The sequence below is a fragment of the Aplidium turbinatum genome, chromosome 6 (assembly GCF_918807975.1).
Source record: "Aplidium turbinatum chromosome 6, kaAplTurb1.1, whole genome shotgun sequence".
In the NCBI taxonomy this organism is placed as follows: domain Eukaryota; kingdom Metazoa; phylum Chordata; class Ascidiacea; order Aplousobranchia; family Polyclinidae; genus Aplidium; species Aplidium turbinatum.
Window position 1 is genome coordinate 9,443,334 of NC_137477.1, and position 18,445 is coordinate 9,461,778.

Sequence of the window (18,445 nt, forward strand, 5' to 3'; positions counted from 1 at the left end):
AATTATTCCAGTGTTCCCTATGTCGTGTAGTGTTCCAAAGTATTCTTGGTTGGCTAATTGATTTATTTTGTTGAAAATTACATAGAAATGTAAATAAACAAAGAAGCGTAATGAAAACCGAACATTAAGATCCAATAGAAGAAAATCCCTACTGGTTAACTTAAAGTTTTAAAACTATACAATGAAAAACACACGTATGACGTATAGTCACATACGTACGTCAGTTTACAAGCGACGTTAATCAACACATTGCGTGCACTGCTAGGTGACGCAAACATGATACACCTGTTTTTCAGTGTACAGGTTGAGAATATAGTGATCGACACTAGGCTTTATGTGAACAATCAACAAGCAAAAAAAAGTTACGCTAGATGCGACGCAATCGTGATAATCATAGTTTGATAGTGTTGTTTTAAATATGTCACATAAATGCAAAATAAAAAAAAGTCTATGTAACCAAATGTATGAATGGTTGGTATGATTCACCTCTTAAGCTATAACATTGCTATTAATCATCCAATATATTATGTAGTGCATAATATAGTACTTGAAACCAGTGAGATCATCTGATTTATTTTGAAGGAGGCAAAAAATGCAGAAAATAATTGCACATCAAAAGAATGCAAGGCTATTTGAATGAATAAATATGAATCCAGCGTCATCACCATAAAGGTGGTTTCCATACTTGATCCAGGCATACGGAGATAAGGTTTTCTTAATACCAAGGCAAACGAAAATAGGATGGCCAGTTCCTTTCTCCTGGCCGCTTTTCCAAATACGCCCACCCAAATTATTTTACCCTGGATCGAAGTGAGCGGTATTTTTCAACAACCAGCTTAAGCCGGGATCGAACCAGGATCGTACCATTGGAAAGCGATCGACTTATCTTCTGCGTTACTTTATGGTAAACGGATGTTGCGACGTTGCCTTTTGACTGACGAAGCAAATTATTGGGTCATTAGCATACTCATCGAAAACTTGATGAAAAAGATTGAGTTTGAACTAGAAGATGAGCATTCTAATGCTTTTCCAAAAACAAAAATTTTGATCTAAAAGTATGGATGTTGTACTACTCTCTTAAAATAATAGGTTTTTAAACAAATTAAACCGCACCCAGCGAAACGCAGTTTAAAGCAGATTGCACAACTTGTGTACATAGTAATTTTCCTCGAAAATCTAAGGCACAGTTTCACCCTGTACGAACCAGACAGCAGATCAACCCTTTTTACATAAACTCAACATCTGCAGACGTGTTATGAATTTTCGTAAAAGAGTCGTATGCTACCTTGTGAGCAGGCTAGTGATGGGCGCATGACGTTTGTGCATAGCTGATAAAAGTCTTTTTGGTGGTTACGAGAAAAGACCAGAAGAATTCAATAGAAAAGGCCTCACCTATGTGTAAAAGCTGTTCAAAAGGCATCTGTTTGTGTTCAGGGCCAATAGGTGTTTGTATAATACATCTTGTGTAAACACAAGGGTATCGGTATGCCATACTTCATGAAATTTAATCATTAACAAATCTACGATGTGGCCTTAGATTTATAAGCAAACAGTCCGTGAAGTACGGTCTTTAATTCGTGCATCAAATTCTGTATGTCGCTACAGCGTAAAAATACGTCTGTTGTAAAGCGCCAAAGCAATGTGATTACATAACGTTCCAAGTCCATATTGAGCAAGAGTTGAGTTTTCCTATCTCGCCATTCCTAACTGCATTGCATGCTGCATAAGCAAGCCGACCAGTAAATTGGTTGTTTTTTACATTGCTTTAAAGACTGCAGACGTTAAACAGAAAGCGCGGTGGATAAAAAGTGACAGTATGGAACGTAGAAAAAGCTAAATCGTGACGGTTGCATAATAGTTAGTCATCTCAGCGAAAACTTGCCAAACATGTTCTCAAACACAGCAACGCAAATCGAGAGGCGGTTGACACAACAAGTTGTCGATCATTTATAACATGACATGAACATGACATGACAATCCACACGGTGCGCATGGTCTGAGAATCCTGGACGACGAGACTGCTGAGTGGCTGAAGATTTCCTGCCCTCCAATCTAGCCTGGAAAGATCGCTCATACGCCATCATGACTTTTTCAATGTATAATACAGCATTTATATAATAAAAATCGGCACCACAGAAAGCTTTAACATATCGAGGCATCGCACTTACGTTCACAAGCATTCAGTATTATTATTAGAATTACAGACTTTCAAACTTTGTGATTTCAATTAAGATTTTTACAATCATCATAAATAAGGCGAAATAAAGGTTTGTGATATTGATAGCTTTGACTTCATTGTGGCTCCAAGAGATATTAATTCTTAAAGCCACATAGACCATGCTGAGATTAAGAAAGGATGAAAAATGTTTTTAAACACAACCTAGTTTCCAACAAAAGTATATAACGTAATTTGGGAGAAAACTTCCATAGAACCTCCTGCAAACGACGCTAACTTTCATAGAACAACCAAACAAAGCTGTGCATAAAAAACCCACCCTTTAGAAGAAAAAAGAGATGTGGTCTAAAATATGCGTATGTAATTGAAATTGGTAGCTACGATATGATGTGAATACCACTCATTTAGTGTCATATTTTTCTGCCTGGTGTCTACAGCACAACAGTGATTCCCGAATGAATTTACTGCAAAGACTACTAACGTTAAAGACCATTGCTAACAAGTTCATGTATATACCTCAATGATTCGATCTCCAGCCTTCACGCCTGCTCTGGCTGATGCTCCATTATCATCAACGGAACGAACAAACCTTCCCACCTTTCCTTTCTCACTGTGAAGATTGAAACCGTATCCTTCGGTCCCACGAACCAAATGGCACAAACGTGGCCTCAATTCATTGGAGGGCTCCGACTGAGAAAATATAAATTAAAAGTGAAGTGAAAATTTGTTTCCAACAAAAAGGTTGTTATTGGGAAAGCACTTGGGACAATTGCAAACGATCATTACATTACCGAAGAGACGTTAAAAAATAGACATAATTGAGAAGCAGTATGCGCAGCACTGAAAGAGGCGCTGTTAATTGTGTTCTATACCGCATACGTACAAGGGGTTGTGAAAGCAATTGTGAATAACGAAGTATAATTAGATGCATGACATCATTCCTGATAACCAACTTTATTACATGCAACTAAAAATATCTTCTTTTGCGCAAGAGCCAAGTTTTGATTTTTGTAGACGTGCCTTGGCGCAAATCCCGGAGTAAAAGAAGTGACCATATACATACAATATACTTTGGTAAACAAGCTCAGAGTGACTATGGCGAAGAACATAAACATGATATCTGATTGCAGACATTATTTTAAGAAAAATTTTAAAGCTACAAATAAATGTAATGAATTAGTCATAGCACAACTGAAGTTTATGTCGATATTTATGCAGAAAAATAATCTCAAAAAGTTTAGTCGAACATATTTAACATTAGTACAAAGTCGCTGGGTGTGCAAAAACAGTCACGGCTTGCATTGCATGCCCAAAGGCCCCACGCAATGCCTGCTACCTTCACCAACGTTCAACCAAATATCATCATCATCAGTCGTCATCTCCGCCTGCGGCAGATTGCGCATCAACATGGCTTATTTGCTTCCAAGAGTGGCGATTTTGAGCCAACTCGCTCAGTGTCGTCAGGTTGAGTCCGGTCCATGATTGAATGTTGTCTTGCCATCGTTTTGGTTGTCTGCCACGTTTTCTTTTTCCTTCTACTTTGCCTTCTGTGCAAACTTTGCTGATTCCGAGTTGTGATCTTTTAGTGTGGTCGAACAGTTTTAAAACTTTTGATTTTATTATTGCTGCAATTGGATGTAGTTTTGTCATAGTTAAAAGATCTTTATTTTCGTGTGATCAAGTAACCTTTTGTTGGTCATGCTTCTCATGATGTGATTTTGGAAGGTAGTGAGTTTTTTCATTGTTGATGATGTCCAATTTACGCATTCTAGACTGTACAGCACGACTGGTAAAACGTAGGTGTTGAAAATTTTTGCTTTCAGTTTGATTGGGAGTCTATTGGATGTTAGAATCTTTTTGTTCTGTTCAAATGCTGCCCAGCCTAAGCCAATTCGGTGTTGCACTGCAGTCTTTCCATCATTGGTCGCGGATAGTCAGTGGCCAAGGTATATGAATTCTGGTACTTGTTCTATTTGTTTTCCGTAGAGAGTGAGATTGAGTGTGTTGTTAGTTTTGTCGGTTGTCATGCATTTGGTTTTGGACACATTTATTTGGAGGCCGAATTTAGCAGCATTTTTTGACAGAGCATCTAGGTATTCCTGCATTTTCAGTTTAGGATTATTCAAAATGGCCATATCGTCTGCGTATATTAAGTTGGATATTACATGGCCTCAGACCAAACAACCAAATATACAGAATATATTTTTAATTTTGTTTGAAACCACGATAAAAACGCAATTTCGAACGATGTCCGTAGACTTGTTGTAGTTTGGCCTGTTAACAATGCAACTTAAACAATAAAACTAACGATAACCTATAACCAGGTTATTAAAAAATCATATAAATTAGACTACCGAGATTTTGCAAAATCTTAATGTGGTCTTCATACATTCATGAAGCCTATATACTGCATATATTTCCATATTTTTGACAAATCGAATGGTGAAAGAGTCAATAAAAATAAATGAATGGAAAAGCAAAAAAAAACATAAATGTCAGACTGTCAGTGTCTATTCACTGTCTAATTACTGTGAGATTCACAAGCGACCCCGATTGAAGAAAGTTTCGTAATTTACTTACTTCTGCTGTTTGACTTGATGACTCATCTTGGCTTGGTGGATCGTCTTCAGGCGCTGGAGCAGCAATGCCGTTAACAAGCAAGTCTTCAGTGATAGTAACGTTGTTTTCTCTGAAGAAATTATCAGTTACCTCATCCACAACCAGTAGGTCGGTTTCTCCGCTTTTTTCTTTGATGCGAGCGACGACCTATAATGAAGAGTACCAGTAAAAGAAACAAGCTGATTATTGTGTCGTTTTCATGCCTTGCACAATGCACATATATTATCCACACCAGGTCATGAGTGAGGTAAAATTTTGTACACATTAAAGCACCTTTGTGTAGAAAAATCGGAACGGTAAGAATCGGTAAAAAAAACTCTGTCTCTTGTGATTGATTGAATCTTTATCCTCGGACCGCGAAAGCTTCTTGCAGAGTTTAATCCTGGCAGTTTCGCTTACTTGTAGAGGCTTTGAACCACTGACGCAGGCTCGGTGACCGAGATTGACAGAGTGAAGTTTCCGATGGTTGAAGTCTTGTTGCCGGGAAATTATTCCATCCATTAGATGCCGCTGAATGGAGAGCAGTCTTTGTGGTTTCTTACAACAACCACTTTCATCAGTATTTTGGCATGATGTCTTGTGGCATCAGACAAGAGTATTCAACTTCAAATATGTGATACGGTACAATGGTATCGCATTGTACCAGGCAACTATGTAAAATGATGACTACAAATGGTGGTTTCTGCCAGACTAATTTGTGACACTTTGTTTTTTAAAATGATACTACAGTCAAACTTCATGCATTGCAGGTGCAGGCCTTAAAACTCGTGTTTTTTTCCGGCAGCCATCGTGGCCTGCCGAGAGCTCCTTCTCGGCGGCCAAATCTGCGTGCTTGGAGGCCAAAATACAATAACTATAGCACAAGTAAATAGCAATAAACTTGCAACAATGTTAAAATGATCACTTAGCGTTGTTGAAGTCTGGGCGACGTCCTGCAATAGAATCGTTGTACCACGCATTAAATGCTTTATCGGGATTGTAATCCGGTACTGCGGGACCATCTAATGACCCTAAATTGTTTTAACTGCTCGCAGCTCAGTAAATTGTTTCAACTGCATACCGCCTTTCATAAAACCTGACCATTTATTCCGTTATGATGTCACCATTGAGGGTGTGAAGTCACTAACCCACAGCGTTCTCAACTATGAAGACACGTGTTTTACCCACTGATGTCAACTAACCTAGTTCTCCTTTTTAACAACGATTCAATGTCCGACAACATTGAATCGATATAAAAACGACAATATTGCCAGCCGATGTAAATTAGCACTTCGGATTAACACTTCCTTAAAATAAACATCGGGATTGCAAACAAGACTTACAGCGCTGGTGATCGCAGCTGGATATATTCAATACAACAGTAGTGACTATAATGCGCTGACTTAATTCTGCGTCACTCTTTGATACTACATATTTTCGACATTTAATCCACGATCATACTATTGCGAAATTAAATAATTGGCTAGAAGAAACCGGCGGCCAAACTTGGCCGACGGAGGAGGTAGCACCGGCAGTCATTCAAGCACTACTTAGCGGCCATGGCCGCCGGCTGCTTTAAGGCTTGCAGGTGGTATGTTACATATTAATTTTTCTGTTACTTTGGTTGTTGATAGCATTGAAGGCAAACACTTCTAACATGGTCTCGTCCAAGTTTATAAACTCGGTGGCCTAATCAATATAATGTTAATAGGCTATTCTATTTTACTAGGTAAAGATCTTTTTTTACATGTTGCTTGCACCTACATTCGATTAATCGGATAAGACCAAACATCACTCGTTGTCAACTTGAAATGAGCATTTTAGGACATATCAGAATAATGGAAGTTGATCAAAACCAAGATGAATAATGTCTAATGGCGCCAAGGTGTTTCACACAAGAAATCTCTTAAAAGGACATTAATTGTCACTGTTTCAGATAGAGCTTGACCGATATATCGGTCAGCCGATATTTATCGGCCGATATCAGGAGTAACCGATATATTGTATCGGCTATTTTTCGCCGATAAACATCGGCCAGCAAAAGCATACCCAAAACCAGTCATACATGCCTTTAGAAGAAATACAAGTTGCTTAAACGCGTATTTAAACTCTCTCGTTTTAATTACTTGCAAGTGCAAGCGGCCGCACACAATCCATTTTTGCACGCAGTGCGTGGGTATGCTTGTGAATGTCTTGTTTTGTGCACGTGGGTCGTGGAAGGGCACTCTCCTAGCTGCCTATTTAATTGGTGCTGCCTGGTTGTGCTTCTGTTTATCGGGCTAGTGGCGGTGACACCGGTCTTTGTGCAAATCCTGGCAGTAACTCCTGTGCTGTTGGACTGACTTATGATGACAAAAGATGTTCTCTTGGCATGAATGCTGAGAAGCGGAATGGCCCGTTTCGGTGAGTCCGATTCGGTGAGTCCGATCCCTTAAAGGGGGATTTTTTTAAATTTTTTTTTAAATTATCGGGTACCGTAGCCTAATTATCATTGCCGTTTTAGGGTTTGGGGTTAGGGTTAAGGGTTAGAGGTTAGGAACTCACCGAATCGGACTCACCGAATCGGACTCACCGAATAGTAGCAGACCCGCTGAGAAGCTACGTTTTTTGAACTACAATTTGAAACTGTTTAACTTTGATTATTGAATTGAACACAAAACAATAGGCTATTGCATTTGGTTGTTTCTTTTTTGTTTGGTGTTTTTTTGTGATTAGTGTTAAGAATGATTTTTCCATTACAGCAACCAATGCAGGGCTGCGATTTTTTCTTTCTTGTCGAACGACCAAAAATTCTGCGTTTGTTTGTCGAATAGTAATATGACGTCACAAGAGTCAGATTTTAAGCGTTTGGCCGCGAGTTACCGCACAAGTTGTGTGGTATCAGAGACACTTACTTAAGTTTTTAATCGCACGCTGGTTGAGTGATTGCAAAGGAGTATCAAGCGCTAAGTTATGTACCTACCGGACATGTATACAGCCCTCGAAATTAGCTTCCATCTACGACGGCAAAAACATTGCAGTCGCCAAATCAACAAACCTTGGATTGCGGCGGCAATTGCCGTATGCTTTAAGTAATGTTTAATCAAACGAAATTTTATGCGCTTCTTCATCGCGTGTCACACGGCGGTAGCCCAGAGCATCACGCAAGCTATTTTATGCGCTGACAATGCTCTTGTGAACTGTAGAAAGTTTGCAACCTTATAAATACCGGCTTATTGTTACGCAAAGTTATTCTTTCATCGAATGCTTATTGTTTACCGGTGTCGTTGCGAATATAAATCATGGTGAAAGAAGATACAGTTAAAAAGTTGAATTTACCTGCTATAGATTACACTGGTCTACACGATTTTTGCTCTGTGAACTTTGAAAACTGATTTAGAGTAATTTTGGGGTGCTGAATCCGAATATGACCTCAGATTTATGCTATCACGTCAGGTTTGTGAGATATGATAACAGCATATTGTTACTTTTGTCAAAAGTGGAAGATTTGACGTTGCGTTTATTGCACATACACATTGTGCAAGATCCAGAAATCCAGGCCATGTGGTGCATAAGTAGCTGAAATACACCTACCAATTATAATTTTGATACCAATTTGTTTTCTAAGCAACATTATTAACAAGGCAGTAATAACAAGCTAAAAGGGAGGCTATAAGTGTAACTGACCCCCTCCCCCGTCAATGTTTTGCATGAAACCACAAAGATTTAAGCAAGCCTATGGCAATGCTTGTTCAGTAACCATATTTAGGCTGTTTTGGCCTGTCTAACACTAACCTTTCGTTACAGCACTGCATATGTTGGTGGTAAACGCAACGCCAAATCTTCCACTTTTGACGAAAGTAGCAATTTGTTGTTATCATATTTCACAAACCTGACGTGATAGGATAAATCTGAGGTCAGATTCGGATTCCGCACCCCAAAATTACTCTAAATCAGTCTTCAAAGTGCATGGAGCAAAAAAAAATTCTTTTTTTGTAGACCAGTGTTATCAAACAGAAGGAAAAGTTAGTGTGGTATTTTGAAAAATTTGTAAAGAATTTTTTCACGGAAACAAATCGGAATTAGAAAAGCTACGGGGTCAAGTTAAAAAAGTAGGATGTCCGACAAATTGTTCGTAAGCAATTGTTCGTAAAGCAATTGTTTGTAAGCAATTGTTCGTAAAACAATTGTTTGTAAAATTAATTCTTCGTAAAACAATTCTTCCTAAAGCATTTTTTCGTGCATGCAGTTAAAATTTGATGTATACGAAGAAATGCTTTACGAAGAATTGTTTTACGGATTTCATTTTACAAACGGGCAGTTTTGCGTCTTCAATTATTCCAGTGACGACGCGACAACCTCATCCTCCGATACAGCATCTGATGATTCCTATTCTGACAGCTAGTTCTTTATCAAACAGACTCGTGTTTGCTCGCAGTATCCCAATTGTGCCGAAATTATGTTAGTGTAAACGTAAATCGAGGCAATCATCTCGCAGTGAGCTATTAATTTGTTACCGGTACCTGGTTGAACAATTGACGTTATTTTATGATAATTCAACGTCGCTAGATGTCGAATTAATGTAAAACAAACGTAAATTTCTTCTTGAGCATTGTTACGCAGGCAGCAAAATTCGTTATTTTTGCATTGACTTCACGTCTGTAGACGTTGAATCAATGTAAAAATGATGATTTTTGCTGTCTGGATACGCAATATAACCCGCCAGGAAAATTAAATCCATTTGTGCTGACTCGAACGTTGAATCAACCCAAAATTAACTTACTTTTTCCCCCTGAGTTATTTAACGTAACAGCGTGAGTATCGCTACTTTTGGTATTACTACATCACAACAAATCAAACAGTGCGGTCGTGATAGACTACGGTACTCTAGTATATTTTCCGCATCTCGTTTTTTTTTTTTCGATTCAACGTCTGCAGACGTTGAATCAATGTAAAAACGACGGGTTTTGCTAGTTGGGTTGTGTGCTTTTGTGAATGCAAGTGCAAAACCGCCCATTACGTAATCACAGAAACCCTTTTAGTGGAAGGAAGTCGAGTTGCAACCGTGCTTATCTGTCGACTATTCTTTATTCATATTGCAAAACATTTCTCCAATCTTGGAACAAGCGCATAAGTCAGACATAAATACAAACTTGCGTAGACGTTGACAACTAAAAGTAGTCTACTTAGGTTATTTTATCTGTAAAAGAAAGTTAGAAACCCGTTGTGTCGAATAGCACGAAACGTGTCTGGCGAAATGTTTGATGCCAGGCGTTAGAACTTTGTTCAAAGCATTTTCCCGCAGTGTTCAAAATGTTCTGGAAGAGAACTCCTTTCCATAAAAATAGCGGTATTTTTTCATCTGTATTTCTGAACATCTGGTCGGAAACTAGGGTCCACGTCTTTTAGGCGCTGACAGTTAGACGCTGGTCTAATAGGCGCGCACACTGTGGCGTCTGGATATTTAGGTGCGGAGCACTGTGGCGTCCGGTCATTTAAGTGCTATTCCTAGTGAAGTCTGTAGATTGTATCAGCTTGGCAGGGAGGGGCGTAGGACAATGCTTTTCACACAAAATATTATATTGAACAGGAAAATATATTGTTTTGTTAATGCGTGTGCGTTGTTGGTCATGGCTTCAGTGAGTGAAGTTGCTTAAACCGGCAATGCTTTTTCACACAAAATGTTATTTTTTTGAATGCTTTTTCCGAAACCGGCAATGCTTTTTCACACAAAATGTTATATTGAACAGAAAAATACGTTGTTTTGTTAATGCGTGTGCGTTGTTGGTCATGGCTTCAGTGAGTGAAGCTGCTTAAACCGGCAATGCTTTTTCACACAAAACGTTATATTATAATTTTAAGCAAAAAGTTTACGTAATTTAGCCTACAGTCTTTTTGATCGAGAAATTCCAAAGTAAGGGGTTGCCTAGTCAGTTTTGACTGCCAATTCCAATGAGTGAAAGAAAAAAAATCCACTGCGTCCCCATCTTTAAGAAGTTCTCATCTGATAACTGCGCCGCCAAAATATTTTTTTTTAATTAGCCAAAAAAGGACAGGCAAAGACTATGGATCTGCCATCATTTACATTTTTTTTGCTTGAAATAGGCTACTTTTTAACCTTGGACGTAGGGATACTTCCTTGGTCACATAGGCGCCGAGTTTTCAAAATAGCTAGGCGGGCGAACACATACTGTCACGTCATAAAGGTTATTTTGTGCGTTTTTTAAAAGGGCGATTTTGCTAGGTTGTTGGGCTAGCCTAGTTTTACATTTAAGTATATGTCTCCTCTAACACGATTTGGAAACAAGTATATAATAAATACAATTGGTACGCAACAACGTCTGGTCCTGGTGATTCAGTTCCGCATATTTTTTGTGATTGGTATGTGCGGGTTGCGGGACGAAAACTGCAATACTGTACCGGTACTAGTTCCATAATTACATTACTATTGTTGATACAACACGATAACACACACACAATACATCGGTGGGTTCATACGATAAGTCGCTCTTAGCGGGCGCACAGATAAGAAACAAGATGCTGTAATGCAACGCAAAAGTGATTTTACGACAATTCAGCTCCCGAGAAGCCATCTAGCGATAAACTGCGCTATTGAACCGAGCTTACATTGAATCTACAATCAGAACAGTTATATAACGAAGGAGCTGAATTGCAACTAATGACAACCAACGGTTTCATCCCGCCAAACCAACAGGTGTGCACAGTTTAATATCAGTGACGTAACAGACGCAACTGTGATGATTGGAGACGACAAAATAGAGCATTTTGGCAGCAGAGTTAATTGATAACGTCGTTTGAGAGAAAATTACTCCTTTGAGTAGGGACGGTACATTACGGGACGCGCAACTCCGTTGTTCCTTCAACATTAGAAGGGTCAATTGCCAATTTTACATTTTTTTACGCTTTACTGCTGGCTTGCTTTCAACTAAAAACCTTAAATTACTTTAAAACCAACTTCACTCTTCTTATATAACCCATAAAAAGTGAAATATTTTGTAAATTACAAAAAAACGTAACCCTTCTACTAGTGTTGCGGATAAGCCAAAAGCGGATGAAGTTTCGCATCCCTATGATCTACAATCCCTACCTTTGAGGAACAATGCTACAGTTTTTAAACCGATTTAACATCTGGCGATGTTAAAACGATGTAAAAGCAGTGGAAATTGCGGTCAGACTTTTGCCGCGAATGAAGTTCCTCGCAGGTTTGCGCAATTTACTTGATTTATAGCACTGGGCAGAGTGGAGACAAACGGCGCGGCCGGACACTTTTGCTTGTTTAACGGCGAATCAACGTTGTTTAACGTAAACAACGTTGTTTAACGCAATAATTGACGGAAACTAATCGCTTAATTAGTAGGCCTATCATATGGCGAAAAAACCCTGCGAATAAGGTAAGTAGGCTAGTATTAGAAGGTGGCAGATGGTTACAGAAATTTTGGGACGTAAAATTGCATTAAATTTTTTTTTTAAATTCCTGAAATGTCCGGCGGGCGCGGCCCGCCCGCCCGGGACTCGGCGCCGGTGCTTGGTCATCATGGCAAAAATCCCAAGGCGTGTGTATACGTCCGTGGTCGCGAAAGAGTTAACAAAAATGAACTCAATAATGTTCGGAAGCTTGAATAATTTATTGATAAAGCTTTCACCAACGTAAACCTGGACTAACAACAAATAAAACAATAATAAATCAATAAAACAACAACATATTTTTCTGTTCAATATAACATTTTGTGTGAAAAGCATTGCCAGTTTAAGCAGCTTCACTCACGAAAGCCATGATATAATTTTCTGGCAAGCTGCCAAGCTGATACAATCTACAGACTTTACTAGGAATAGCACTTAAATGACCGGGCGCCACAGTGCTCCGCACCTAAATATCCAGACGCCACAGTGTGCGCGCCTATTAGACCAGCGCCTAACTGTCAGCGCCTAAAAGACTTGCTCCCGGAAACTAGGCTGTTTTCTACATGTGAAAAACTTTCATAGCAAGTATCCAACAGTCATTTTACCAGAGCAATCTTGTTAATTGGCTCAAACGGCGAAATACAATCTGGCATAGACGTTGACAACTCAACGTAGCTTAGGTTTTTTCATCTATAAAAGAAACCCGTGGTGTCGAATAGCACGAAACGTGTGTTGCGAAATGTTTGATGCCAGGCGTTGGAACTTCGATCAAAGCATTTTCCCGCAGTGTTCAAAGTGGCAGCGCTGACGCCTTGGGAGTTTCTCGTGTGAAGCGTCACTTTTAGACCTTGCTTTGAAGTACCTGGCGCAAGAAAGTCTACGTAAGTCAGCACTCTTATGATTGCATCACTTGATGTCCCCCCCCCCCGATTGTTCCTCGACCTGACGACGTTTAGTCCTATCTCAGTTTTTTTCCATTTTATTTTCCTTTTTTTTTCCTTTTTTTTTCTGTAGGGTACGGCGTTTGTCGAATAGTGATGGCGCGTGTCGAGTGACCTCGTCACCAAAAAAGGCAAAAATTGCAGCCCTGAACCAATGCATAAACTTTCTTGGACTGGTTTGTTGCTTAAAAACTTTGTTGGTAACAAATTTTTCGTAGTTAATATATATCGGTTGAAATATATCGGCATCGGCCTAAAAATTTCATAAATATTGGAATCGGCATCGGCCTGAAAAAGTGATATCGGTCGAGCTCTAGTTTCAGATGTGAATTCAGCAGGTAGCGAAATTCTGATTGAAGCAAATATAGCATCTATCTCGCTGTCGCTACATTGATGAAATGGGTAACAGCCATAGGCGTCATTTCAGGGGTGCGAAGGGTGCTTGAGCACCCCAAAATGAAAATCTGAGGTAACAACATAAATGCGAGAGCACCCCTGGGTCCTGGTTTGCATACAAAATACACCGATTCAAATGGAAATTTGCATTGCTAAATAACGTTTTTTTTAATTTTTTAACGTTTTTTTTAAATAACGCATAAATGCGAGAGCACCCCTGGGTCCTGGTTTGCATACAAAATACACCGATTCAAATGGAAATTTGCATTGCTAAATAACGTTTTTTTTTTTCTTTCTTGAAAGTCGCTTCACCAAAGCGCAATATTTTCAGTGTTTTACATTTGTGTGTGGCACGCAGCGCCACACATATCAAGGGCAGACATGATTGTACTATTGTGTAACAATTAAGCACAAACACGCGCACTGCGTCAAGAAGTGCCGTTCGAGAGAAAACAATTTGTCTGGCTTGAAGAAAATTGCTGTTTTCTACTCAAACGTCTACAAAAACATTCTGCAAACGGCGTCAGATGCAATCGTTAGCGGTTTCCCTTGTTCATCATACCGAATGGCAGACTTGCTACGAGAGCTGCTAGAGAATCCCACAATGAAAGACGACGAAATTGCTGTTTTCTACTCAAACGTCTATAAAAACATTCTGCAAACGGCGTCAGATGCAATCGTTAGCCGTTTCCCTTCTTCATCATACCGAATGGCAGACTTGCTACGAGAGCTGCTAGAGCAATGGTTCTTAACCTTCTTTCTATCAAGCCCCCCTTCAATAATGGTCATGTGCCTCGTGCCCCCTTAGATTTTAAATAAATATCATAACAAAAAAATTGCATTTTTGTTCGTTTATTGTACACATCGGTGAGATACTTGACATTGCTTCTTAGCGACTACATTTTTAATGCGAGGTTTAACTCCAGAGAGAGTTTATTTGGTCTTGATAGCAACGAGAGCAGAAAATGCAGCTTCACAAAGATACGTGGATCCAAACATTGTTGGAATTCGAAGAGCACGAGTTGCGATAAAAGGGTAAACAGGAAGGTAATTGGCCCAGAACGTCTCAAGTTCCAGTTCTTTGAAGTCTTCTTTAGCTGTGGAGTTGAACTTCATCTCAAGAAACTCCTCTTGTCCTTCTTCGAAAATATCAACTACTTCGCATTGAAACGGGTTTCTGACGAACTTCCAGGTTTCACGCTTCTCATCCAGATCTGGAAAGTATTTGATGAACTTCGCTTTCAATTCATTAAGGTGGGTTTCTATTTGTTTCTTCAACTCAGAATCAAAGATGCCATTTTTGAGAGCAGAATCCAAGTTACTGAAGCTCGCTGGATTTCCTTGTTCAATTCGACTCTTCCAGAGGTCGAGTTTGGCTATAATAGTTCGAATAATGTCATGATGCTTAATGATGTTGATGTTTTTCCCTTGAAGCTTAAGGTTGAGAGTATTCAATGCTTCGAAGATGTCCACGAGGTACGCTAGTGCTACTTGAAAGCCTTCGGATTGAAACTTGGCCAAAAGTTCTTCTGTCGTGATTCCAAAAATATTGCGACTTTTTGAAAAGTTCTGGTCTAACTAATAAAGCAAGAATTACTGAATACAACATAAAATAAGATAAAATACAAAATATGACGAACAGCATAGGTTCTAGGACATTAAAATAATTAAAAAATTGAAATTATTGTAGAGCTCGCGCCCCCCCTGAGAGATGCTCCACGCCCCCCTGGGGGGCGCGCCCCCCCCCCCCCGGTTAAGAACCACTGTGCTAGAGAATCCCACAATGAAAGAAGCCGATGTTACGAAAGTAAGCCAATTTTATGATGGTGATTGGGAACGCAAGGATTTGCTGCGTGAACGTAAACAGTGGTTCGCTTGTTGCAAACGTGATGGTGATGTTGTGACAGTGAATACGCTACGTCAGAAATTCATTGCACAGCCGTCAATGGTCGATATAATGCCAAATATATATGCAGCTTTGGTAACTTACATTGTTATGCCGACTTCTTGCTGTGAAGCCGAACGTTCCTTTTCGTTATTACGACGCTTGAAGACCTACCTTCGCAGCACTCAAACGCAACAACGACTGAACAATTTGGCCGTTATAGGTAGTCATCACGAATTGGCGGAGAAATTAAACATGGAAGAACTTGTCACGGAGTTTGTTTCCAAGACAACGACTTGCAGAAACAAATTTGGATGTGATTAATTTATAGCAAGCCGCATTATAAGGCAGACGTGAACAAATTAAAGTCGAATATATTTCAATATTCAATGTAAGATCACTTTCGCCTCGCATGTAATACGGTACTTGTTTTCATTTCTATCTGATCGTTTGACACACCGCTGCAGTCTATTCGATTACACATACGACAAAATTATCTTTTATGTTGATTCGACGTTTCATGACGTAGGCTAAACATGGTTGAATTTACTATTAGATTGAGTCATTTGTTTTAACATTTTCCATCGGTCAGGTTTTCAATTGATTAGCCTATATTGACAATTTTCATAAGATAACTTAGAGCACCCCTAATTTCGACAAATTTTTTAAAAAAATTACGCCAATGGTAACAGCACGAAATTTCTAATGCAACTTTTTAACAAATATGGCGCTGCTCTCACTATCGTAATTTACTGGAAAAGTAGCAGGCTAGCTATAATACAAAAATAGCAGGCAGGCTAGCAATACAAAAATAGCTTGCTGCTGCACACTTCTTGTCATAACGCATGCATAAATAACTATGATTTTTTAGCTGAAAGTCTGTTTTCTTTACTTCTTCAGCTAAATCCAACCAAGTTAAAAAAAATTGTAAAAAAAAACACAAACCTGTTGATGGGATTCATTTTCCACATTTTTTCCATTAACTTCAATTATTCTATCACCAGCCTTCAACCCAGCCTGTTCAGAAACACTGTTTTCTTCTACTTTGCGAACACTCTGTCCGAACTTTCCCTTTTCACCATGTAAATGAAATCCATATCCAGAGGACCCTCTGACGATATGACATAATCGTGGCTTGTATACTTTACCTTCAGTCATAGTTCTAAGCAAACTTTACCACAACTCAAAATGAAATGTCTGCAACTAAAGATAGTAAGCCGATTAAAATGAGACTTATAGCCATTACCAGTATTATATAGTAATAATAATATTGTATTTTGGTCCAGTATTTTAGTTTGTATTTTGGTAATAATAATATTGTATTTTGGTCACAAATAAAATGTCAATCAATCCAGTACACATGATACTACAGAAAAAAATGGCACATCAGGCCTCGAAATTTGTACTTTTTTCCGGCGGTCAAGCATGTCCTACCAGACTGGCCCTTTCAGCGGACATTTAATATCTCAACCGGACATATTTTCTGCATGTAGATTTTGCACAAAATCACACTACAGTATTGTGTAGTCGTGTTTGTAGAAGATTTTCTACAACAGAATAACTCTGCAATGGTTCATGGCTTAACTTTAGAATCGACCCTGAAGTATACTGGATCAGATTGCTTGCAATTAAATCAGTGCGTTAATGACAGTCGTGTAATGACGCAATAAACACAATTGAAAACAACAATCCAAATTTCCTTATTACAAAAGCAACTACGATCACTTATTCCGTGGTTTTCACGTTATAGAATCGTTGTGCCAAGCGATTACTGCCGGCGCGGGGTCGTAAATCTCCAGCTCAGGACCGTCCAGACAAATGCGCATTAGTGACTCAATAGTGTTAGTGTTAACTAACTAACACAATAGTGTTAGTCTAACACCCTCCCTTCTGTGCAGAAATTCTATTTCTATCAGTATCAGCGTGAATAAGGTCACCACATTCGCCTGAGCACGTGCGGAACCCAGCTGAGACTTGCTTCTCTGTGACGTTTCTTTTTAATAAACGATCAATGTAACGCAATAATCTTCCTTGTTAAAATTAGAATACATATCCTGCCGAAAAGTTCAGACAACTTTATTTCAAGGCAACATTGCAAGGCGTTGAAATGATGTAAAAATGGTTACTTTTGCCATCAGCTCGTTAACCACGCCACTCTAATGTGATCTTTAGCAACTGCCTGTACTATTATTGCTTAAGCTCCGTATTTGTTCGCGTTAAACAAACAATTGTAACAATTCAAATTTAAAATATATTTTTGCTGCATTAGCTCTATTTTTGTCAAGAATTTGGCGGCGGTCATTTATGACCGACCAATGAGTCGGCTTCGGCAGACAATCGAGGTCATTCCGGCGGTCATGTCCGCCATGACCGCCGGAATTTCGAGGCCTGCACATTAAGATGCCATGGCACGTTAAGATGCCACAGTACGTCTCGCGCGCACTCGTCACGCAGAGCGAGTCAAAATACTTGAAGACTTTTGTTAAATCATTTTAATTCCTCCGTGTTGTTTTCGTGTGTCTCATGCTGTGTTGTTCATTCTTTTTTCTCACTGTTGCATTGTGTATCTGCCCCGATAGCTCAGTTGATTAGACCGTAACTTTTGGAACGAAGAAGCTTCAAGATCAAGCGGCGCTGGTTCGACTCTCGGTGTGTGCGCTTGAGCAACGCACGTTAAGGACTGCTCTCCATTCAGCGGCATCTAATGGATGGAATAATTCCCTGGCAACAAGACTTAAACAATCGGAAACTTCACTCTGTCAATCTCGGTAACCGGGCCTGCGTCAGTGATTCAAAGCTTCTACAAGTATGCGAAACTGCCAGGATTAAGCTCTGCAAGAAGCTTTCCCAGTCTGAGGATAAAAATTCAATCAATCAATTGATGAGTAATGTCATCACTGCTATTGTGTTCTCAGGATGCAACCTAGTTCGTACCATGAACAGTTCGGACCGTCAGTTCGTACCTTGAAAAGATCGGGGAAAAAAAGTTAAAAAAAGCCGAAGTCCGCTGATCGCAGTTTCCGCAAACGTTTTTCCACAGTGTCCGCT

General features: G+C 39.3%; 1 protein-coding gene across 1 annotated transcript in view; it reads right to left on the bottom strand.

Moving 5' to 3' along the window:
• The window catches only part of LOC145771901 (Na(+)/H(+) exchange regulatory cofactor NHE-RF2-like), a 29,821-nt gene extending 13,241 nt beyond the window's left edge, over positions 1-16,580 (bottom strand). Inside the window, exons 1-3 of the mRNA XM_082583657.1 lie at positions 16,343-16,580; positions 4,757-4,942; positions 2,693-2,866 (exon numbers count right to left, since the gene is read on the bottom strand). Of these exons, the coding sequence (XP_082439783.1) occupies positions 2,693-2,866; positions 4,757-4,942; positions 16,343-16,555 (573 nt within the window). The 5' untranslated portion in view covers positions 16,556-16,580. The remainder of the gene's footprint in view (positions 1-2,692; positions 2,867-4,756; positions 4,943-16,342) is intronic.
• Between the last annotated feature and the right edge of the window lie 1,865 nt (positions 16,581-18,445).